Genomic DNA, 25,342 nt, shown 5'->3' with positions numbered 1-25,342 from the left:
TAGGTGACGAAGGGATCCTAGCAGGAGTTGAGCGAGAGGTTGGAGAACGCCCTCTCTTAGAAGAGTTCACATCACTGGACGAACTGAGAGAAGATCTGGGAAGTCTACGATGAGACTCCCTCTTCGAGGTATACGGAATCTCAGCCGAAGGAGAGGTAGGGCTCCTACTCCGAGAATCCTCGGAAACATCCGCAGGGCGCTTACGAGGAGGCGAGCGCCTACTATACTCTATGCACCTATCCTGAGGCGAGCGGCTGCCAGGAGAAGAGCGCCTATCGCGAGCAGAGCGCTTGCGCGGCTCTCCATACCTGTCCAGTTGCGTACGATCCACGGAAGTTCGACTGGAAGGCGAAATGCGCCTACTAGGAGAAGGCTGCTTGCGAGACTCTTGACGTCTAACAAGAGGGTAACATTCAGGAGAAGGGCGCTTCAAAACTAACGAGCGCCTACTTGGAGAAGGGCCGCTTGCTGGGGATTCCTGGTGCCTACCAAGAGGACAAACGGTCAGGAGAAGTGCGCCTAGAAGCGGGAGAGCGCCTACACGGAGAAGGGCGCTTGAAAGACTCTTGTTGTCTGCCCTTAGGAGAATAATCAGGAGTATGACGCCTTAAAAGAGACGACAGCGGCCTATTAGGAGAGCTATGTGCAGTAGGCTCTTGGCGCCTACCTTGCGGGGAGCGTCTAACAGTAGGCCGTCTATCATGCACACGACTCCTACCAGACTCTAGATGCCTGTCAGGAGAGAAGTCACTTATCCGATACTCGAGGAGTGTGACATCTGGAAGAAGAACGCCTACTTGTATAAGGGCGCCTTCTATAACTTGAGGCTGCTGAGGAGAAGTCTCACTCGAGGGAGTTGAAGAAATCGCGTGATGAGCAGGTGTAGTGCGCTTACCGGAAGCGGGAATCCAATCTGGAGAAAAAACTTCTTTCTCCATAGAGCGTACCTACCGATGTTTGGCGCCTTGAAATTGAAAAGAGAGGCCACGAGCGAGGGCGCTCCCGCGAGCGAGGGCGCTCACGCGAACCCCCACCTTCATTTACGAAACCTCCCCATATGAAGGAGAACGATCCTCTGAAGAGCGGCGCCTAGATCTCTTGATCGGAAGAGAAACGTCCTTCTTCCTACGAGATTCTAACTGCTAGAGAGTCTGCTAGCGCCGTGATCTGAGCTTGAAGTCCTGCGAGTACTCTCGTAGGAGAATCTTCTAGTTCTTCCTCGGAAGCAGGCGCCGAGCGCGAGAAGAAGAACGATCACAGGATTTCTTGGGTTTCTTCGCCTCCACCGACGATTCTTCCGGGAAAACCTCCGGACTAGAAGCCAAAGGACTGCAGGGAGCCTTCCAAGCCCTCTTCAACGGGCGCGACGCATCCGGGAGTTCCAACCTCTCTTCGGAGAGGGAGACGACGAAGAGGAGAAGCATTGGCGTAGGAGCTCCTTCTTGTAGCGATCCGAGGCAGCCTGGGAGCGTACTTCAGGATCTGCCGAGGGGACGCCTGACCGGTGGGGGCTCTCCCTAGCCCTCCTGCGGCTTTCGACTTTCCTACTCCACTGGAACTGGGAGTCTGGAAGAGGTCTAGGCCTAGAGGCACTAAGGAGCCGGTCAGACGCACCCTCCACAACACTGGGGACACTGCACTGATCACTAACACTCTCCTTACCTTCCAACTGACGAATCTTCTGATCCACAGAACGATTCTTGGCTTTCAGAAGCTGCCGCCTCCGAAGGCGAATCTTCGGCTTCGGTGCGGGGAGCCGGGGCTGCAACTTGGGTTAAGAAGGTTCTAATTCTACGTTAGTACTATTAGGATCCACATCCAACTCACTCATTCTAGATCTGCTAAGAACTTCTAGAGGAAGCCTTACGCACTCTATCACGTTCCAACTTCCTAACATAAGAAGAGAGAGCCTTATATTCTTCTTCATTCAATCCCTTACATTCACTACAAGGGTTAGCAAAAGCACATTCATTCCCCCTGCATTTCATGCAAACCGTGTGGGGGTCTACCGAAGCTTTCGGCAACCTCACCTTACATCCTTCATTCACGCAAACCCTAAACAAAACCGAAGTTTTAACTACCGATTCTAGATCAGACATCGTTTAAAGGGAAAAATCAAACTCAAAATCAAACCGGTCCACAATCAGCGTATGCCAGCCCAACAAAGCGAATACGTCACCAAAAGAAGTCCAAATTAACTCCAGGCAAGCGAGAATCGAAAAACTATCGAGAGGAACCGACAACAGTTGTTATCGTTCCCGCGACAGAGAAAAAAACTGACAAGCTTACGGGAGTGGTTCGTACATCCGCCACCAGCGGGCGGGTAAGGTAGACCACCTTAACCTACCTGTCGCGTGTGCCGCGAGATTTGAAATTCTGTCGGGAACGTCGGAGACTATAGCTAAGTATATATCTGTCAGGGAAGTTCATGTACAAAAACAGATTTTCCAAACACACGAACTCCACTCTCGATTCGCCAGTTGAAGAATTACTGTTGTGATGGCTACTGTCTTGCTTTTCCCTGTATTCACTTCCTATGTATGCACAAACATGCATACATGCACACATTTGGAGGGACAAAAAGTTACTTTACCATCTCATACTGCTGTAGTACTTCCTATAAATGAAAAATGAAAGTTTTCTGAAAACTGGAAAGGAGTGTTATATGCCTTTTATCATAAACTACAATTACCAAAGCACTCTGCGAGCTAATTTTACAAGCGCATACCTTGGGTGCATTACTGGTGACTGAGTTGTTGGTGATAGTGGTAGGGGTTGCGGGGGTACTGGCCGGAGAGGAGGGTTGACGCTGACAGGTCGCTTTTTGAGCCTCCTGAATCTGCCAAGACAAGTGTTGGGTGAGGCACAAGTGCTAGTGATAGCCAAATACCAGGTGACAAGCTACAGGAGTGGCTACAGATATGTGCAATAAATAGAAGGAATGTGATGAGGTCAATTATGTTTTATCACTTGCTGCACTACATGCATTTAATCCCAATAAAATTGGCATATTGCTAGAAAATGAAATTTACTTCACTGCACATTAAATAACAAGAAACTAAAAGGAAAATTTCCCGAAATATAAAAAAGTTGATGACAATACTTGACAATATACTACATGAAACTGATGCAAATGAGAAAATTTAACGAAGATAATCACGTGCTACATACAAGATGAAGGGTTCAATAATAAACTTTTTTCTGAAAATAACATGTTAACTAATATAACCTCTTCTATGCATGCAACATACCACTTGCTACCATGAAATCACAAGAAATTAAAGATTCCACATACATGAAAGAAAATGCTGTAAGGTAATCTTTGGCAAAAGAAATTACTGTAAACATGGTATCCTATTGAATTTTCGTTGATACTGATTTTGAATTTCAATTATAATGACTTTCAATTGAAATTCACTGATAGAGAGAGAGAGAGAGAGAGAGAGAGAGAGAGAGAGAGAGAGAGAGAGAGAGAGAGAGAGAGAGAGAGAGAGGAGCCTCAAAGTCTCTAGGTATCTAATTAATTCTTGAACTGACTACTAGTAGTGCAATTCACAGCTTCCTGTGAAACACTGTTCCAAATGAGATATTCTTGTGTATAAATAAGTTTCCACAGTGGCTGGTGTTAAACTATTCTGATCACTCTGGGTAACTAAACGTATAATTCAAGATGTGCTTTCTTCAATATCATATGCCTAATGGCAAGTATTAGTATGGTTGCTCTTGCCCGGACTACTGCTATTCTTCCTCTTGGATGGAACCCAATTTGAAAATCATACTACTGAAGGGGTTGCTGCTACTGTACTTTACAGGGTTAGTATTGTATTTTTAATACATACTGTGTTTATGCTAAATGTGGAAAAATTCTCAAAAGGGTTAGTATTGTACTTTTACTACTGTATATATGCTAAATATATTGTGGAAAAGTTTACAAAGTTGGTTGATCTTCCATTACAAAATACATTGTCTATAATTGACACTCACTGGCCTGCAGTTACCTGGTTCATACTAAGAACCCTTCTCAACTTTAATATTTTCCTGTTCCCATTCCATCACAGCTTTTGTTTACTCCAAGGTTTTACCTTTGGGATAAATATCACAAATTTTAAGTAATTTGTATTTTTCCTAGCTATACTTACCCGAACTACTTCTTAGGAGAATTCTGGATGTCAATCCGGTACCGACCAGAGAAAAACTGATTATTCCCTCATGACCCCCAGCCAGGTATGCCCCAGGGTCGAAAATCACGACCTCTGACCTGCAATCCTTTACACGCCCCTAGAGCTCCTGCACTCAGATACGCGGGGATGGAAGGGTGGGTGTAAAAATTTCGTAGTTCGAGGTAAGTATAGCTGGGAAAAATACAAATTACTTAAAATTTGTGATTTGCTCCGATGCTGTATACTTACCCCGAACTACTTCTTACGAGACTTAATCCTTGGGAGGCGGGAGTATCTAGGGAAGGATGAATCCCTACCTGGAAGAAGTCATCCTCCTTCAGAAAGGAAGGAGGAGGGAGATCCGCTCCTCCGGATTAGGGCGGAGATGGGGATCCCCTCTCCGTACGGGGTAATCCCGACTGATGGGTAACGGCGGGAATAAACTTATGAGTGTAGAGCAATGGTCTGTAAAACGAATATTCCTCATAAGACTCACCTGAAGATTGAGGAATTTTGTCGAATACATCGAAGGCCCAGTGGGGATAGGGGGAGAGGAGCAGGGTAGATTATGGAGGATGGATACACCACATACGCACACTCACATACATACGACGCATATGCCCCTAGGTTAGGCTAGACTAGACCCTCTGCTGGCCCGCCACCACCGACCCTATCTCAAAGGCGTCAAGGGACCACCTCATACAATCCTTGAGGTAATGGGCTGTAAGGTGGACTGACCCTTCCACAACCCTGCCCGTAGGATCTGGACGACGGCCAGATTCTTGGAGAAAGACAAGTAGGTGCCTATACCCCTGATGTCATGGGGCTCCGCACCTTGCAGGGGGACCAGCCCCGCTCCCTTGTAGGCCCTCCTGATAGTCTCCTGATAGGAGATGGTGTTTTTCGCGACCGCCCTCTTCTTGCACCCGTTCTGCTAAGATATTTTCTCACCGCCCTGACTGTGCAGAGGAGCATGTCCTTAGGATCCTCAGACTTAAGGAGAGCTGGAATGGAGAACTCCACAAACCACTCGTCTACCACCGACGGGTTCTAGGTCTTGGCTATGAAGGATGGCACGAATTTGAAAGTTAGTTCTCTCCACCCCCTTGAGTGGGACACCTGGTAGGTGAGGCCATGAAGCTCCCCCCACCCTCTTGGAGTATGCTAAAGCCAAGAGGAAGACCGTCTTGAGTGTGAGCTCTCGGTATGTAATATCCTCAAGCGGCTCAAAGGGCAGGTTTTTCAGAGCAGCCAGGACCATGGCCATTATCCCATCAAGGTACTGATAGGGACCTGGGGGGGCATGTTTGTTCGAATCCCCTAATAAGTAGGGAGATTTCCTTTGAATTCCCCAGATCTACGCCTCTTTGATAGAAGACCTGGCTCAAGGCCGCCCTGACTCCTTTGATAGCCGCGATGGAGAGCCCCTTGTCGTCATTCAGATGGACAAGGAATTCCGCGACACTGGGAATCTTGGTTCGCAGGGGGTCCAGGTTCTACCCCTTGCACCAGGCCCCAAGGAACTTCCACTTCACCTGGTATACTGCTGCGGATAACTTCCTAAGGCATCCTGACGTTCAGGAGGCCACCTTGCACGAGAACCCCCTCTTATTCAGGAGCAGCTCGATAGCCAAACCGTTCTGTGCCCAGATCATCACAAGTATACCCTACGGAATGCAGAGCCTTCGTCCATGGTCTTTTGGGCCTCCAGGGAGTTCTGCAGGCTGTTGAGCATGAAGGCATCCTCCTCCACATCTCCTCTTGATACGGATAGCCCCGCTACCGGTTGCGGGGAGGGGGGAGAAATGGGCTGCTGGACCGAATCTGCGCCTTCTACTGCTAACTGAGGGACCCCTGGGGGCGAAGGGCCCACCCTACCCGGAGGGGCCATCATGGGTCACCTCCGGGGGGGGGGGGTGGAGCGGCGCACTCCACTCCTCCTGGGTGACGGGAGGGAGCAGAGGTCTTGAGCAGGAAGGAGCCTGGTCGGCAGGAGCCGAGGCTGCTGGGGCCCCCGCAGCCAACAAGGGATCCACCGGAGCCGCAGGTGGGGAGGCCCCCCACTCAAGGACCTCGAGGGAACTGACCTCGGGGACCGGGAGGTCCGCGAGTGATGACATTACAGCACGAGTCATCCCAGCAACAGTCACCCTACTCCAAACCCTGCAGTCCCAGCTACGACGGTGAGATCTGGACCTGCGGTCTGGGGAGGAGGAGAAGGAACCTCTACTCCTCCCGTAGTACCTCCTCCTGGAACGAGAGCGTCTCCTCGAAGATCTGTACGAGGAACCGCCCAACGACAACCTCCCTTCCGAAGATTCGCCTCTCCTCTTGTCTATTCTGTGGCGACTCCTGTCCCAGAGTGAGCGGGAGGAGCAGGCGGGGTGATCCGAGCACGAGGTTTCTTCTTGCGCTTGGTAGCGGCCAGATGCCATTGATGATCCAAACATGTGGCGCACTCACCACATTCTGCTCCCCGCGAACAAGGGCGACCCTGACACTTGCCACACAAAGTGTGGGGATCGATAGCATTTCCTCGAAGATCTGTACAAGGAATTGCCCGATGATGATCTCCCTTCCAAAGATCTGCCTTTCCTCTTGTTTATTCTGTGGTGACTTCTGTCCCGGGGCGAGCGGGAGGAGGGGGCGGGGTGATCCGAACAAGAGCGAACAGGGAGAGAGTCTCCCCCAGAGAGCTCCCTCTGCTAGCGAGAGCCTCCATCCCGGTGGGGGGAAAGGAGGGGCCCAAACACAGGAACGTCTCCTCCCTGAGGGGGGACCTACCCAGCGTACAAGGAGTGCTCGACCAGGGGTTGGGGAGGGGGGGGGGGGGACCTGAAGAATCCGTCGGCTCCAAAGTCTACTGGACAATCCCCCTCCTCCAGAGAGGTGGCTGGGAGCGCAGAGGAGGAGGAGGAGAGTCCCAGGGGGATCCCGGGGGAACCGAGCGGCGCACTCAGCGGCTGGTGGCAAGCTCTTGGAGGCATGTAGCGCCACAACCAACGCAACCTGGGACCTAGGCAACGCCATTGAGATGAAACTTCCATAAGTACTGAAAGACCACACCCAACACACACAAGGAAAGACAAAGGGAAACGGCCGGATGACTGGAGCGTGTAAACGCTACAGCGACCAGAAAAGGACTTCAGGTCAGAGGTCGTGATCTTTGACCCTTGGGCATACCTGGCTGGGGGTCAGGAGGGAATAACCAGTTTTTTTTCTGGTCGGTACCAGATTGACATCCAGGATTCCCCTAAGAAGTAGTTCAGGGTAAGTATACGGCGTCGGAACAACTAGTTATTTCTGTTTGATTTCTTTGTCGTTTTATTTCTTGAAATTTTACTTATATTATGCCACTAACTTTTTCTTCCCTGACTTTCAAAACATTACAATCATGGGTCAGTAACATAAAAAATACTCAATGAGAGCAGAGGAATGATACGATCACTCTTGTTTTCTGACAATGGCTCAGGTGCTATTGCTACTGCTCCACTTAGTAACTTTTTGTTAACTCAGTTAGGGTAGTATCAATAAAATCTTCACTTTCTCCAAAATCCATATCTTCAAATCCTTCCCCATCTAACACTGTACCATAGTCACAACTACTTTCATTATTTGTTTGATTGACTCCACTGTAAATCTTGTGAATTCCCAGACACATTACGGCTAAAGCTTTATCAAGCATGAGTTCATTGTCTCAGGGATAGGTTTAATGATTCTTTAAATATTTACAAAATCATCAGTTACATAAAATTTCCACATATTCAACACATTCTTCCACAGTCTTGACAATTCCCTTAATTCCCTTAACAGGGTGTAACGGGCCTTACAAGCATTCTTATTACCTGCTGATCTAAATGCTAATTTAGACTCATCAGGAAGAGGCTAATAGAAACTTCCCCAAAGCCACGAGATTCTGAATGGCCTAAGGCATTATCCAGTAACCTGTCAATTGCAAAATATCTTCTGACCTTTGAGACAAAGCACCAATGAAATCTCACAAAGATGTGTGTCCTTGTATAATGTCCTCCTCCTCAATATGCATTAAAAAGACTGATCATCAAAGTTACAAGACTAACTATTTTGTAAAAGCTGATGTTGTTACTACTCATTTGTGGTACCAAACAAGAGCAGTTGACTCTTTTCCTGCCTTAAAATCTAATGCCTGGCTATGTTCAATATACTACTGTGGCATTTTTTCAGTAATTTTATTGGCACTGAAAAACTCCACTAAACATTCTTTTTTACATGATTTTTTGTAAAATGTTCACGTTTTGCAATCCAAACAATTTCCCCTACATTTTTAACACCATGAGTGATGTCTCCAGCTTTGCCTTCTATTTAACTTTCTCAAATGCAGATGACATCTGTTACTTGTAAGCATGAGTGTGAAACCTTTTTAGATTTCTTACTTACACTAGATTTATATATACAGTATTGTGCATTACACCTGGTTATCAAGCTGCAAATAGTTCCGTGCATAAGTAACACACTAAAACAGAACATTAGAAAACATAACTAATTCAATTAGCAACAGCAGTCATCAATGAACGAGGTAAAGTTGACGTCATATACTTACAAAGTAACATGACAAAGTAGTTTAACAAGCACCAAGCCAAAACACCTTACTCTCACAGGTCTGTCTCAGAGTTTATCTTCAATACTAACATTTTAATTCTAATTCATTTTGTTCTTCAAAAATTGATAACTGGTTAAGTCGAATATGAGAAGTTTTTTACAAAGTGTCCATAATTGACTAATTTCCAAAATGTGACTGGTAGACAAGTTTGGACGTTCAATTTATGTTTGAATGTATACTGTCCTGCACATACTGGGATTGGGTCATGTGGGCCATTCAATAAATATCCATGGGTCAAGTGGATAACACCATTATTTAAATAAAATAGAATTACTTCAACATTGGTGTATACTATATACTATTTATTATTTATAGAATATGCTAAGCAATTGCAAGTACCTTTCTTTATGCTATATGTCTTCCTTCTGAATCTCATTCTATGAGTATAAATCCAAGTTAGTAACAATTTAGACCTACTAGTGTTTAATTGTATGGTAAAATATGGAGATTACTGGATAAAATTGATGAAAGAGAATTTTAGATCAATCTGTTCATAAAAAAACCACTGCTACCTACCTACTTTCCACTAGGTATATATGTTCATAGTATTAAGCAGGCACCAAAAAGGAAGGGTAATTACATACACCCAATGGTCCACTGCTTTTGGCAGTCCATTATACGTTCTTGACTATCCTCTTACCTTATGACAATAACAAATTCAGTTCATAAATAGAGCACAATCTCAAGATTCGAGATTGTCTGGGTATGTGATGAAGTGATGAGGAAGTGTTGGTTACAGGAATAGTAGATTCAGAATTAACAGGATGAAAGCTTGTAGAAGAGCTTGGATATCATGGAAAAAAGGGTATAAAAATAGACCTACACCAAAGGGTAATTCAGGCAGAAATGCAGAATAGTGGACAGAACCCACTGCACATTCAACTCCATAAAGGGAAAAGCTGACAAAAACAGTCATGATTTCAGTCCACACACTGTCCCATCTTCATGTGACTCACAAAATTGTTGTCTATATATGGAGTACTAGAAGGTACAGTCTCATACGGACTTGAACTATTAACCTTCCAGGTTCAGATTTATTCAAGACAGATGTGACAAACCCTGTTACCATTTCCTTTTTTCATGGACTTTTCTCAAGCAATTACAATACAATGATAAAACAACTTTTTATTTATTATGAAATGTGAGCAATACCAATACATATATTATAAACAAAAACGGCAAGACACTACCCTTAGAGCAGTGCTCTTAATATCATGAAAGTGGATTCTAAAATTTTTCAGACTTACTTATGCATGTAATTCAGTGAGTAAACACGGTACAACATTCCCCAAAATTTCTACTGGGGTTATAGTATTAAATCAGTGTTGTTTTAGTACAGTTTGGTGGTATTTTTATTTAATTTCAAGAGCTTGGCTTTCTCTTTGACCAAAACGGGATATGAGCAAAAATGTTTGAAAACAACTGTTCTTTAGACAGAATTCATGTTCTCTCAAATGCCTTTCAGCTAGTTTATAAACTTATGAGGATATTGCTTACATTGTGCTCTGGGCTGTACACTGCCTGTGGACCTAAGATTTTCAGCTGCAATCTTCTAGAATAAGATGCATTGTTTTCTGCTCTAAACTCTCACTCATTCTGTAATTTCAAACTCTCATTTGGGAAAAATACCTCTTATGAGCCCTAAGAATGCCTCATAAATGTGACTCAGTGGCCTCAATAAACTACTTTATCATAAATAGAGTCAACTAGCACACCACTGCTAAATGAACTCTAAATTGTCCATATCAAAATTAACTTACTGAATGAATCCCTCAATCACTAAACATCAGATCCCTGTAACTATTTTCTTCATATTTTTTGTACTGGTAAGAGACTTGCAAATTACAGTGATAATCACTACCCAAATCGTGATAATGCCATGAGACAATCCATTAACACACAACAACTTTAATACATGTACTTATCATGCAAGACACCATAAAGGCAACTGTACATACATGAAAAGTCAGCATTCAACTTCAAAGATTATAACCTCTTGCTTGACACTACACTTTAACTAGCATGGAAATAACACTCACTATGATGAAATGATGACATCACCATTAAGGCTGCAAAATACCACTTGACTTCTATTGCAGCATTTACAGGAGATTATCATAACTTAAAAATAATACAAATACTTTTCAAATAGATAGAGAAGAGTTCTTTTAGATATCTATGAACCAAAGATAGTAATGTAATCTGTGTATTCCAGCAATGTGCTGCAACAGCCTGGGCTACTCTGGATACATGAATGTAAATCAAAAGAAAAGCCTTAAATAACATCTGCCCATGGAGAAGGTGGGAAAGACTATATGTACCACTGCCTTGGAGGCTTCATAACTACATATCTCTTTGCTCAGAAATCCAAGTTCCAGACATAGCACTTAATATTAATTGTCTGACTTTCAAGGCCAAAAGAAAGAGCTAAAGAAGTGTTATTAACAAAACTACATATAGGCCATACTAGATTTTCACACGGTCATTTGATGTCAAATCCACAATCAGCCCCAATGAAATGTAGTACATGCCAGACACCAATGATTGTCCAACACTTATATGTTGAGTGTCCAATTTGGAACCATCAAAGAAACTTATATTCTCAAAACTCGACATTAAAAGGCATTCATGCTGAAGGCAAAGATTTTGTATTTAATAGGATCATCATGTTCCTAAGTAAAACTGGTTTCCTAAATAAAGTCTATTTTTTTTTTTCAGGATTAATTCCTGAAAACCAGCCCTAGAAGAGCCATTGTTAGGCTCCTTTAAGCCTTTAAAATAATAATAATTTCAAGCCTTGAAACAATCATTCTACTGATATGGAACTCTTTAGATCAGTGGTTTTCAACCTGTGGGGCACGGCCCACTAGGGGAGCACCAGCAAATTCCAGGAGAGGCATGAGCCCTAAGGAAAAATTGAAAATTCTATACAGGCAGACCTCCATTAACAGCAGGGGTTCTGTTCCTGGAGGCCCGAAGCTAAGCGAAATTCACCTTTAATCAAATTTTAAAAGTCCATGTGCTTCACAATCCACCTTACGGTGCCCTACACTTGTTGAGGATGCCTAGACAGTGTCATGGCCAGATATTTTGCTGTAATATGTAATAACTTTTTAATGAAAATATGGAATTTCATTGGCCTAATAATTTACTATGATCTGCCTGGTAGTAATACAAATTTTTAATGTCAGATTCAATGAACGAGAGAGAGAGAGAGAGAGAGAGAGAGAGAGAGAGAGAGAGAGAGACGAGAGAGAGGAGAGGAGGAAGGAGGACGAGAGAGAGAGAGAGAGCGCCTTTTCAGTTTGCTAACATTTCCTCCATCTCTTTTATTTATCATATCTTCTAGTTAAATCAGCTAAAAGTAGTAAATGAGAATGATAAAAGTGTCGTTAGTACTGTTATAATTGTTGCTTCAATGCTGCGGACATAAAGTCATAAAAAACTGAACAATAGCAGTTGTTTTGCTACAACAACCGAACCAAATCTAATAACAACAATGTTTTTCTTGTATTTCAGCCATCGTATGATACTAAAAAATTACTGTAGTTATGTTACAAATGTCGTTAAGTACAATAGGACTTGAACATTTTTGCATCATACCTTTTAATTGGTGTGCAGAAAATATTGGCAAGGAAATAAAATACTACTAAATTTAAGCTGCAGTTGTAGCTGAAGCTGAGAAAACAAAATGTCACACTGCTAATGACTTAAATTATCATGCATCAGCATCAAGGATGCAACTCTAGCACGAATAATTGTAGAGAAAAGTATTTTAATATGAAATACTAGCCATGAAAACACATTTTACTGTTGTTTTCACGCCAATAACAAATAAACATGTAAATATTGTATTATTATGAAATAAGATGAAAATAACGAACGTAACCAGTTTTTTTACACAAAATAACATGTTCCCAACAACATATATTAAAGAAAAAAATAACAATCAAGTTCACAACAAGACGTACATATTTAAGACATATTTCAACTTGAAAGCACTTCATGTAACGAAATATAACCTATTTATGCTAAATAGAAGCAAGAAAATCACTCTGAACAGAGTTAAGTAGAGCAAAATAACCCTGCCTCTGCCCTCAGCTGATTTTTCCAAACCAAAAACATGTATATCACTTTGTTTGCATTTTATAATACTATACGTATTAATATGAGACTACATACAGTATTATTGGATACAGTGAAGTAAAGCACAACTTTTTAAAAGACCAAAGAAAAGATGCATATTTGTTATGTTTGTATTTTATGAGGGTCTCTCGGTGCTTTGGCAAGTACTGAAATATGCACCAATAACCAGACAACACTGCCATCTATTTAAAAAAAAAAAACTAGGTCTAGTCCACATATTAAGTCAATTTTCAACTTAAAACACTTCATACAAAGAAAAATAATCTTGTCACATATGATTAGTTTCTAAAGATTAATTTACGCAAAATTGAAGAAAATCACTCTAAATTGAGTTAAATACGGCAAAATAATCTTACCTCTACCCTCTGCTGATTTTTCCCAACCAAAACATGATTGGTTTGTTTGTATAACATAAATAGTAATACAAGACTACATACAGTATTATTGGATACTGCGAAGTAAAGGATAACTTTAAAAGAGCAGAGGAAAAGATGCACATTTGTTATGTTTGTATTTTATGAGGCGGTCTTGGCACCTAGCCTAAGAAACCAATAACCAGACAATGGCACTATAAACTCTACAGTGTGTAAAACCCAATTATGAATACATTTAGCAAGTTATGAAAAAATGTAAAAGTATCGCCTTATAATGTTAGTTTCCTAGTCTGCTACTCTAGTTAGACTTGTAGGGCTTACCATGTTTTGTAATTACTTGCCTCCCTCTCTATACCTCGAAACCCCTACTCTCTCTCTTTTTTTATATATTCCTTTAAATCTGGGAGGGGGTTTTACTCACAGATGCAAGGGGGCACATGGAGGGAAGGACCAACTCTTAGGGGTGTGATAATAAAAAAAAAAAGTTAAGAACCACAACTCTAAATCACCTCATTCCACTGGGTTAGTTTGATGGTCATTGTGTTTTGAATCAAAGCTTTCAATAACCTGCATAATGATGGTCTTTGGTCATAGCTCAACTCATAACAGTATAACCAAAGGGTTTCTTATCAGTGCCACAGGGGAACCCCTTTCCTCCATACTGTTAGGAGCTTAAAATCTCAAAAGACCCTGGAAATCTTTAAAGTAATTCCTAAAAATCACAATGATATTTTCATTGCCTCCCTCCATTCCTGGATCCATTTTTGGCTTGAGAACAAAGTGCAGACAAAGGGAAGACTTTGTTCTAGTAGTCATTATGGCTAGGGAGTTTTAGTGTAACTGAAGTTCCTCATATGAATAGCAGCATCATCAATGATAGAAGAGCCATTTTATGTCATGTGAAGCAAATGGCATTAACTAGTACATCACAGGAAAAAGCAGTAATAACATACACCTGTGTAAAAGATGCAAAGATCATCAGGAACCAAGTAATATAAACGAAAAACATTTCAATGGCTAGAGCACCAGAATTAGAGTTACAAGAAGAAAACCTACAGCAATACCTCAAAAAGGACATCATGCATACAAGAAATGTGATTGTTAAAGAACTCCTTCTATCTGTGAAAAAGCCCATAGAAGAACTCCTTCTATCTGTGAAAAAGCCCATAGTTGCAATATGGGCAAATGAGGACTATGATAGAAAATACAAACTAAAAGATTTAAACAATCCAACCAACATGGATCTTTCTTCACTTGCATTTCACCCACTGCTTCTGTGGTCAGGAAACAATATCTTTTCTTATTAAAATAGAATATGTTCAAGGAGGTCTGTAAAGCATACAAATTTATTGAACAAGTTCCCTATTAAAATGCGAAATTTTTATAACAAAATAGATCTTACATACATACTTACCAACTAATTACATAGCTATTAGTTTCTACTTAACGGCAGCTTTAGATTTGAAATTCATGGTAAGACTGTTGTCTTGGTGCAGATAAGTGACCTGCCCACCTCCGGGAAAGTATAGATACAATATAGCTAAAAAGCTCAGTTCATTTATGTTGTATGTCCATGCACGGGGAGACGGGTGGGCTCCAATCATGTAATTACTTGGTATATATAAAATCTTATTTTATTATAATGTCATTTTCATATAAGTAACTTATCAAGTAATTACATAGCTGAATCCCAAATTGACAGGTGGGGGAATCATAAACATGACTTAGTACTCAAAAAACACTTATAAATGAAAACATATCTAATAGATAAAAAGCTACATTACGGAATTGCTTGTTGTAACCTTACCTGGTTAGAGAGCTACAGTGGGATCATACTGCTGGGGTCATTGCTCATCTTGACCCATAGGGACTTAACATAGTAATGACAGGAGTTATCCTCACTTTAGTAGGAGCTTTGCAGCCAAGGAGTACTCTGATGAATGCCAAAGAGTAACAAAAAACGGGTGTCCTTGCCATGGGTGTGATACAGAAAAAGCGAAACGACCATAAAAAGCCCTGTTACCTGCACACCAAATTAAAAACAATACCAATCCATTTAAAAGAAATGACTGGTGAATGCACCAGGAATCAAGTACCCCCAAGCTTCCCAAACCTCAACAATCTTAATCAAGGCAAGGAGGCAGAAGTAGTACGTACTCCTAACCCTCATCCCCTAGTACCATACCAGCCATGAATAAAGAACTTAAGAGTACTGTAGTCTTTAAATACAATATCCACATTGCATTTAAAGGCAACCAAAGTGGCTACTGACCCTATGTCGTGAGCTTTTACCTTAAACAAAGGTACAGCATCTTCCTGAATATCAACTTTGACACAATAATTACCTCCCTCAGGAAGACCAGTGCATTCTTTGAGAGGGGACATATTGGGCTTTCAACTGAACACCAGTGGTTATGAATGTCCCTCTGAACATCTTGGTTCTTTTGAGACAGTGTTTTAAGCTCTCACTGGGCATAATACTCTCTCTTAGTCCGAAGGCCCAAGTATTCCTGCAAGGCTCTTTATAGTGAAGGAGAGGGGCCACGGGTTGGAAGGGTGAACATTCATACCACGTCTCCTAAAGAGAATCCAACTTGTTTATCCAGAGCTTGTAGCTCATTCATCCTTTTAGCTGTGGCCAAAGAGACCCGAAAAAGTTTTCCAAGATAAACCCCTCAATGATGAAGTGTGAAGTGGCTTGACAGCCAGCATACCATGACATCCAAGTTCCAAAAAACTGCTTAGAGGTATCGAAAGACTTAATCAAATCAGATATATCCAGACTTGTAGCCAGATCTAAACCTATATGTCTGAATACTGAATTCAGCATAGATCTGTAGCCTTTCATTGTAGATGTTGTTAAACCTCAAGAAGACTTTAGGAAAAGTAAAAATTCTGCTAGTTGGGCTATAGATGTTTCAGAAGAAGAGATGCCACGTCTCCTACACCATCTGCGAAATACTACTGACCACTTAGCCTGGCAGATTTTGGTAGAAGAGTTGTGTCTACACTTAGCAAAAGCATTTGAATCTGCTGTTGAAAAACCTTTTGCTCTGACAAGCTTCCTGGCAGGCTTCACTGTCACACCAAGTTGAAATGGGGTTGTTTGAGCAGAACTGGAAAGTCAGTCAGAAGTTTTAAGAGGTCTGGAAACCATTCCTTTTGTGGCCAAAATGGAGCAGCAAGGGTCATTGACGTGTTGTGGTGAAATCAGAACTTGTTTATGAATTCCCTAACAAGACTGAAGGGTGGGAAAACATAAATCTTCAGGCCTAACCAATCCTGGAGCATTGCATCCATTGCCCATGCCTGAGGGTCTAGGGCAGGGGGGCAATGATTCCTCTATGTTGCAAACAGGTCCACCAATGGCTTTCCCCACCATTTCCACACGTCAGTGCACACCTATGGATTCAGTGACCATTTCATGGGTAGAACTTTATTGTAACAGTTCGACTCTTTTGCCAAAACATTCAACTTGCCCTGAACAAAGCTGGTGAGAATGCGGGTATGGTTGTTCTGGGCCCAGAAAATATCCCTGGCTGTTCCTTGATTCTTTTAGTAAGCCAGGGCAGATGTGTTTTCCGAGTGAACTGTTACTACTGACTTATATGTCACTGAAGCAAAATGCTGAAGAGCTAGATGAATAAGCATCAGTTCCGTATGTTGATATGAAATTCTCTCTCCTCTAGAGACCACATCCCAGCAACTTCCAAGTCTCCTAATAGTGCTCCCAACTCCAGATATGATGTTTTGGAAAACAATGCTGGTGTGGTTTTAACTGATGGAGTGATTTCCCTATAAGGAATCTAACTTTCAAGCCACCACTGAAGGCCTTTTATTTCCAGAGTGATGGGGAAGATGAACTAATCTGGTAGTCTCTTCCTGCTCCAACTGGCCTTTAGGAAGAATTGCAAAGGTCTTGCATGAAGTCTCCCCAAAGGACCAAACATCTCGATGGAAGACAGGGTTCCCAAGAGGGACTGGAGAGCAAGGGTGTCGAAATCCTCATCCCTAAATAGACAATTGACTGAGTTGGGGCTGTTTGGGATTCTGTCAGTTGATTATAATCCCAAAATCTTGGGCCAGCTGAAGAGTTTTTTGAAGGTCCACTGCATATTTCATCTTGGACGAAGACCGTAGAATCCAGTTGTCTAGGTAAACATACCTTGACACCCATTAGGTGAAACCATTGAGATAGAGGAGCCAGTACTCAGGTGAAGACTTGAAGGGCAGTGGAGAGACTGAAGCACTGAGCCCAAAACTGGAAGACCCTGTCCTGGAACACAAACCTCCGAAACTTCCTGGAATCCAGGTGTATTGGGATATGGAAGTAAGCGTCTTTCATGTTGATGGATACCATCCAGTCTCCCTGGCAAACAGCAGAGAGAACTAGATAGTTTATCTGCAATTTGAACTTTGTTGTTTGTACAAAGAAATTGAGTGTGTTCACTTCTAGGACAGGTCTCCAACCTCCCAATGATTTGGGAACGATGAACAGGCAGTTGTAAAACTCCTCCAAGGATAAGACTTTGACCACCTCTATTGCTCTTTGCATGAGAAGAGCCGAAACATCCTCTAAGAGGGCCAAAAATTTCTCTGAGCCTTCTAAGTAGGCCTTCATGGCGATGGGAACAGACGATAAAGAGGTTTCTCCTTGAATGGAATTCAATACCTTTCTCTGGGTACGTTCAGAACCCACGGTTCTACTGAACTTGCTTTCCATCTTCTCCAAAACTGAAGTACTTTGGCCCCCACTGGGGCATGGAGGACTGGATCCTCACTTGCTGGAGGAGGGTCTGGAAGTAGACTTTTTGGCGATCGGTCAAATAGATCCGAGTTTCAATTACCGGCGAGATTGTGCCCTTCGTCTGCCACCTCGAAAGGACCATGGCTGAATGGGGGAGAAAGACCTCATACAGGCAGCCCCTAGTTATCAGCGATCCACTTTTATGGGGCTTGTCTAGCGCTGAAACTTGCCAAAAATCTGTGATTTTCGGCACCGAATTGCCCTAATTTCAGTTTATCGGTGCCATTAAACAGTTATCCTCACCAAAATACAGTTATCAGTGTCAATAAGCGGCGATAATCGCCAATTTTTGGTTATTGGTGATTTTCGCTATCATCATGCCGTCAGAACGGAACTGCAGCTGCTAACCAGGAAATGCCTGTACTAAAAGAAACCGTAGGACTACAGTTTGACTCTTCAGGCCTTTGGGCATATTATGCCAGGTCATGAGTCACCTTTTTTAATTCCGTTGCTACTCACTCTACTGTAGCTCGTGAAAAAGACTACCTCTGTCCATCGAAGCAAAAAGGAGGGAGGATCTTTGCGAAGGGGCGACTCCTTAGAGGTAAAGGAGCACCACAGCTCCCTTTTCTTGAGTAAGCCAGCTGAAATCTTAAAGGGAAGGTCAATCCTCAATCTTTTTAGTCAAGGCCCCCCAGTCCAGTCAAGGAAACTGAATTTTTCAAACACTTTAAAAGTGTCCTTCACTAAATGGTCCAATTCCCTGAAGGGAAACATGATCTAGGCCAATTCAAGCAAATATCTACATGCAGGATCAATGAGGCCGGAGAAGTCCCCCTGGGAGGAGGCAGAGACTCCCAGGGAATGCACTTCCCGGTTGCATATGAAAGAAATCTTCTTTTAGAAAGACAAAAACAAGAGGAGAACAAAATACAGCCTTGACAATTTTCCTCTTCTCAGCTAACCAAGTGTCAAAGCCTGACAAAGCCTTTTTTGAAGAAATGGATAATACCATCTTAGGCAGTATATAGCAGCTCCTGTGGGCTGTTGTAAGATAAAGGCAGGTCAAGGTGAAGATGGTGCTGCAAAAGAGAAGTATGTGGGAAAACAAAAGAGAAAATAATTTTGGAGGGATGCTTATGATCAAGAAGGTTGCACTTGTTCTAGTCTTCCTCTGCCGATGAAATACGGATGGAGGAGCCAAATCTGGTCGCACTTCCTTTGGCACCCGAGGTGCAGAAGTTGGCTTCTTCAGAAGTAGGTGACGATGAATTGGGATAAGAGAGGGATCCTGAGCCAGACGGAGAGGTACAAAAGTCAATTCCGGGCGAAAAGGTGGAACCAAGTCCTCGACAAGAGGTGTTAAACACACCTGTCACTTCCTTATTCATAAGAGTGGGCACTGATACCAGTTGACCCCCAGTTAATGGAGAGTCCACAGAATCTGAAGGACCTTCAGAAATAAGAGAATAATCTTACACTTTACTATGTTTTGCTCACACTGAGTGTTTGGGAGCCAATGGGCAAATTGCTCCCATTGGACAATTAGGAGCCAACTGCTCGGACAGTAGCTAGACATCTGCATTATCCCAAAAGCTACAAAAAGGTTCTTGATCCCTGTGGCGCTTACGAGGGATTAAGGGAGAGTGTTCCTCCATCAAAAGCCTTTTCAATGGCCTGGAAGAATTTTGGAAATGCCAGCTATGGCCCTTAGACCCATCAAAGTCTGATCCACTGGAAGATAAGGTATGAAGTGAAGTGAAGCTCCACCTCAACACCTTTCCAGGGGTTATCCACTGACACCTGGGAAATAGCAACAAGTTTGCTTAAGGAAGCAACTACTTGTGGGTAAACCCCACTGACCTCCCTTAGACTTACAGTTTGCCTCCTCCCAGGTTTAGGGGAGTTTGTCAGGGACCTCCGTCTAGAAGCATCAGTGGGACGAGTAGCTACTCCCTCCACTGACAAACCAATTGCAACAGTCACTAAAACTTGCCTTGTCCAACAGGACCTTCACTAGAGCTCCTATTTGAGCGGTGGTGTTCAATAAGGCATCAAACTTCTTGTCAACCTGGGCTTCGGGACTGGTAATGGCACTAGAGTCAGGGGATGAGAGCCAGGTAACGGAGTAGAAGGGAGCGCAAGAGAACTGGGAATTGGAGAAAAAGCATTCACAGATGTTGAAAGAACCGGTAACTTAGGTGAAGACACTAATGCTCTAGCCTCAGCTCTAGCAGCAGTCTTTCTCTGTCTAGCTTTCCTAACTTGTCTGAATGATAAGTTAAAATTCTCCACTTACCGTCAGCCCAGTCTTTACACTCTTCAGCGTTAAGTCGGAAGTGCAGATTTGTCCTCAGCAATGTTAAAAAATTGAATGCAGGTCATATTTTAAAGACATCAACCTACTATTGCAGCAAGAGCTCTTGCAGCAATACCGCTTACTAGAAACACTAGTCTGACAAAATAAATCACAATCCAATAAAAAAAGTCAACTAAGCTTTTCTAAGCTAAGCAAATTTAAAGCAGAGACTACACAAGTACAGAATACTTCACCAAATCCTTTGACTCTACGTAAGAACATCCAATGAACAATTCTGACAAACCAAAACAAAGCTGTTTAACAACTGTGTTTGGTCGTTGAGCAGCAGAAACGAACCGAGTTCTTCAGCTATGTTGTACCTATACTTCCCGGGTAGTGGGCTGGGCATTTACCTGCACCAAAAAACACAGCGTTACCGCCGATTTCAAATCTAAACCTGTCGTTAAAGTAGCAACTAATATCTATGTAATTACTTGGTAAGTTACATATACAACCTAAATTTCTACATTTTAATAACAATTTGGTACAGACTATACTTTGAAACAAGACATGCCAATGGAAACTCAAAGAGCCAAACAAGAGATTAAAAAATTCCCTTAAGACAATCAACATAGCTATTCCCAACTGCCACTGAACTTTTCTCTCATAAATGTAATGGCAAAAATTAAAATAGTTATCTAAATACTGTGCCTTTTATATTTTCAATCACATACAGCTGGAAGGTAATTTTTCTTCAACTGCTTGCATATAAAACTTACACTAACAAAGAAAAGGACAGATCCTGGATACAAATTAAAATTATGATGCACATTAACCCTTGAACGCCGACTGGACGTATTATAAGTCGACTAAAATTGTCTGTTGGATGCTAAGTGGACGTATGGTACGTCAACTACAAAAAGTTTTTTTTTTAAATATTCGCAGAAAAATAGTTATAGGCCTAGTTTGCGAAAATTTTAAATCACGCGCCTTGAGGGATGCTGGGAGTTCACGGATCACGCTGTTGTTTTGTTTACAGGCGTTACCCAGGTGCACATGCGCGAATTGCTTTCTTCTCGGACTAGAAAGCATCAGCGACGCATCTCAGAAATTCTTTCGTCACTTTGACGTAATTTTTGCACACTTTTATATTAGCCATTAAATAGAGTTTTATATATGAAAATGTGCGCAATTTTATGTAAAATAAAAAAAACAACCCATGGTTGTAGCTTTTATAAGTTTTGAAATATTTTCCTATAAATAACGATAAGTGCAAAAATTTCAACCTTCAGTCAACTTTGACTCAACCAAAATGGTAGAAAAGTGCAATTGTAAGCTAAAAATCTTACATTCTAGTATTATTCAATCATTTACCTTCATTTTGCAACAAAAAGGAAGTCTCTAGCACAATATTTCGATTTATAGTGAATTTTTGAAAAAACTTTTTCCATACGTCCATGCGGTAACTCGGCTGAAAATCTCAGAAATTCTTTAGTCACTTTGTCGTAATATTTACACTTTTTATATTAGCCGTTACATAAAGTTTTAAATATATGCGCAACTTCATGTAGAATACAACAAAAAATAACTCATGGTTGTAGCTTTTATCAATTTTAAAATATTTTCATATAAATCACGATAAATACAAAAAATTCGTCCTTCGGTCAACTTTAACTTGACCGAAATGGTAGAAAACTGCAATTGTAAGCTACAACACTTACAGTCTAGTAATATTCAATCAATTACCTTCATTTTGCAACAAACGGGAAGTCTCTAGCACAATATTTCAATTTATGGTGAACTTTTGGAAAAACTTGTTTTTACGTCCATACGTTACAAATTCATGCATCATTTTGTGATAATATTTTCTCTGTCTTCCTTTGATCGTTTTACAATTTGTTATACAGTGGTCCCCCCCACCCCCTTATTTGCGGGGGATGCGTATCAGAACCCCCCAGTGAATAGTTAGAATCTGCAAATGTTTGGAACACCTATAAAAACTCTAAAAACAGCCTATTATGTCAGTTAAAACTCAAGAAAAACCCAATAAAAATTATCATACGTTGTTTTTCTTGATAGTTTAATCACAAAAAGCGCCTTTTATGACAAAATTGATTATTAAAAAAAAAAAAAAAAAAAAAAAAAACAGGAATTCGTGGATATTTCTTATAAAAAAAGACTGCGAATGTGCGAATTTTCTGCGAATAATGTGGGGAAACTTTCCTGAGAGAAATCCGCGAATGTGTGAGTCCGCGAATCCGGGGGGTCCGGGACTGTAAATACCAAAATCATCACAATTTAGCGTACACTACAAAAACAAAAATTAACTCATTAGCTTTAAGCTTTAACCGTTTTGCTCACAGCACGTTTTGTATACAATTATATATGAAATTTTTTTCGCGGTCATATATTCCAATATTTATATATGATAATATTTTTTTTCATTTCTGATGGTTGCATACTAAACTTCAGGCAATGACAAAAAAAAAAGGAGGCAAAAATGAACTCTTAATCTCAAAAACTAAGCGTGCTGATTAAAAAAAAAAAATGATATTGTCATGATACAATAAAGTTTTGTACATACTTACCTGGCAGATATATACTTAGCTATAGACTCCGTCGTTCCCGACAGAAATTCGAAATTCGCGGCACACGCTACAGGTAGGTCAGGTGATCTACCCCCCTGCCGCTGGGTGGCAGGAATAGGAACCATTCCCGTTTTCTAATCAGATTTTCTCTTCCACCTGTCTCCTGAGGGGAGGCTGGGTGGGCCATTAAATTGTATATATCTGCCAGATAAGCATGTACAAAACTTTATTGTATCATGACAATATAATTTTTGTACATTCAACTTCCCTGTCAGATATATACTTACCTGATTGGCACCTTTGGCGGAGGGTAAGAGACAGCTAATTACTGAATAGACAGGAAAACAACATACGTTGCAGGTAACAATTATATAAGAAACCTTGGTTCCTACCTGTGTCGGCGAAAGACTTCATGGCTACTGCCTAGGAGCTTACATCGCCTCAAGAGCCTCAGCGAGGTAGTGACCTCATGCTAAGAGTTCTTGATGGTCTTCAACGGGGTCTTATCCACTTACTCGATAGAACCTGAGGATCTTTGTCAATGGGGTCTTATCCACTTTCATGACAAAACACCTTGCCAAATGGCATCATCAAGAAGCATAACACCGATCCCGATCACCTGATCCTAACACCAAGGTTAGTACTACGATTGAAAAGTTATCCCCCAACATCCTTTCAAACAACCCTAAAAACTCAAAACCAAACTTTTTCAGATTAAAAAACATTAATTATTTAAGGATCAGCACCAGCTCCCTGTCCCATCACAGTATCCGCTGATACATAAGGTCCAAGAGAAAAGCACTTTTCGTATGTCACTCTGACGTCTTTTAAGTAATGGGAAGCAAATACCGAGTTGCATCTCCAATACGTTGCTGCTAAAATGTCTTTCATTGACATATTCCTATTAAAGGCTAAGGAAGTCGCAACTGCACGTACTTCATGTGCTCTAACCCTAAGCAGCTGAATTCAAGGCTTTCTCTTGGCATTTCATGTGAGCCTCCGTTATTACATTTCTAACGAAGAACGCTAATACGTTCTTTGACATTGGTCTCTTCGGGTCCCTTACCGCACACCATAGACTCTGACTGCAACCCTGAAGTTGACTCTTCTTTTTAAGATAGAACTTCAGTGCTCTGACTGGACAGAGAGACCTTTCTGGCTCTCTACCTACAAGAGGAGAGTGTCCCTTGACCTCAAAACTTATGGGCCAAGGTTTAGAAGTGTTCTCATTTTTAGCCAGAAACAGAGGTTGGAAAGAGACAACCGCAGAATCTCCTTTAAAACCTACCCAAGAGTCCAATGCATGTATTTCACTGACCCTCTTGGCAGTCGCGAGGGCCAAGAGAAAAATGCACTTCCTCGAGAGGTCTCTAAAAGATGCTTTATGCGGAGGTTCGAACCTATCTGAAGAGAGGAACTGGAGGACCACATACAGATTCCAACTTGGTGGGAGAGAGGACTTAGTCTTTGTAGTTTCAAAGGCTCGTATCAGATCATGGAGATCCTTGTTATCCTCTATGCTCAGGCCCCTGTTTCTGAATACAGCAGAGAGCATGCTTCCGTATCCTTTAATGGTCGAAACAGCTAAGCGTGATTCTTCTCGTAGGAAGAGAAGAAAATCAGCAATATCGGTCACAGAGGTATTGGATGAGGACAGCTTCTTCGACCTACACCATCTACGGAAGACTTCCCACTTCGATTGATAAACCCGCAGAGTAGGGGATCTGCGGGCTCTGGCGATCGCGCTCGCAGCTTTTTGAGAAAAGCCTCTCGCTCTGACAAGTCTTTCGATAGTCGAAAGGCAGTCAGGGAGAGAGCGGGGAGGTTTCCGTGAAACCTCTTGAAGTGGGGTTGTTTGAGCAGATGTCCTTTCGGGAAGAGATCTGGGGAAGTCCACCGTCCATTCCAGTACTTCTGTGAACCAATCTCGAGCGGGCCAAAAGGGGGCGATGAGCGTTAGTTTCGTTGCCTCCAAGGAACGGAACTTCCTTAGCACTTCCCCCAGAATTTTGAATGGGGGGAAAAGCGTAGGCATCTATGCCCGACCAGTCCATGAGAAGGGCATCTATTGCTATTGCTCTGGGATCTTCCACTATGGAGCAAAAGTTTTCCATCCTTCTGGAGAGGAACGTGGCGAACAGGTCTATCTGAGGCTTCCCCCAGAGGGACCAGAGCTTTCGGCAGACTTCGGAGTGGAGGGTCCACTCTGTTGGAAGGACCTGGTTCTTCCTGCCGAGTCTGTCTGCTCTTACATTCTTGGTTCCTTGAATAAACCTCGTCAATAGCACAATGCCTCGTTCCTCTGCCCATATCAAGAGGTCTCTCGCTATCTTGTATAGTGTGAACGAGTGAGTCCCCCCGTTTTCGGATGTAAGCCAGAGCCGTGGTA

General features: G+C 42.2%; 1 protein-coding gene across 1 annotated transcript in view; it reads right to left on the bottom strand.

Moving 5' to 3' along the window:
- The window catches only part of LOC135219734 (E3 ubiquitin-protein ligase Nedd-4-like), a 284,620-nt gene that overhangs the window by 161,561 nt on the left and 97,717 nt on the right, over positions 1–25,342 (bottom strand). The window contains 1 exon segment of the mRNA XM_064256741.1: positions 2,729–2,839. Within this exon segment, the coding sequence (XP_064112811.1) occupies positions 2,729–2,839 (111 nt within the window).

The sequence above is a fragment of the Macrobrachium nipponense genome, chromosome 1 (assembly GCF_015104395.2).
Source record: "Macrobrachium nipponense isolate FS-2020 chromosome 1, ASM1510439v2, whole genome shotgun sequence".
In the NCBI taxonomy this organism is placed as follows: Eukaryota; Metazoa; Arthropoda; class Malacostraca; order Decapoda; family Palaemonidae; genus Macrobrachium; species Macrobrachium nipponense.
Note: the sequence above shows the minus strand (reverse complement) of the source record. Positions and strands in the feature narration are given on the sequence as shown.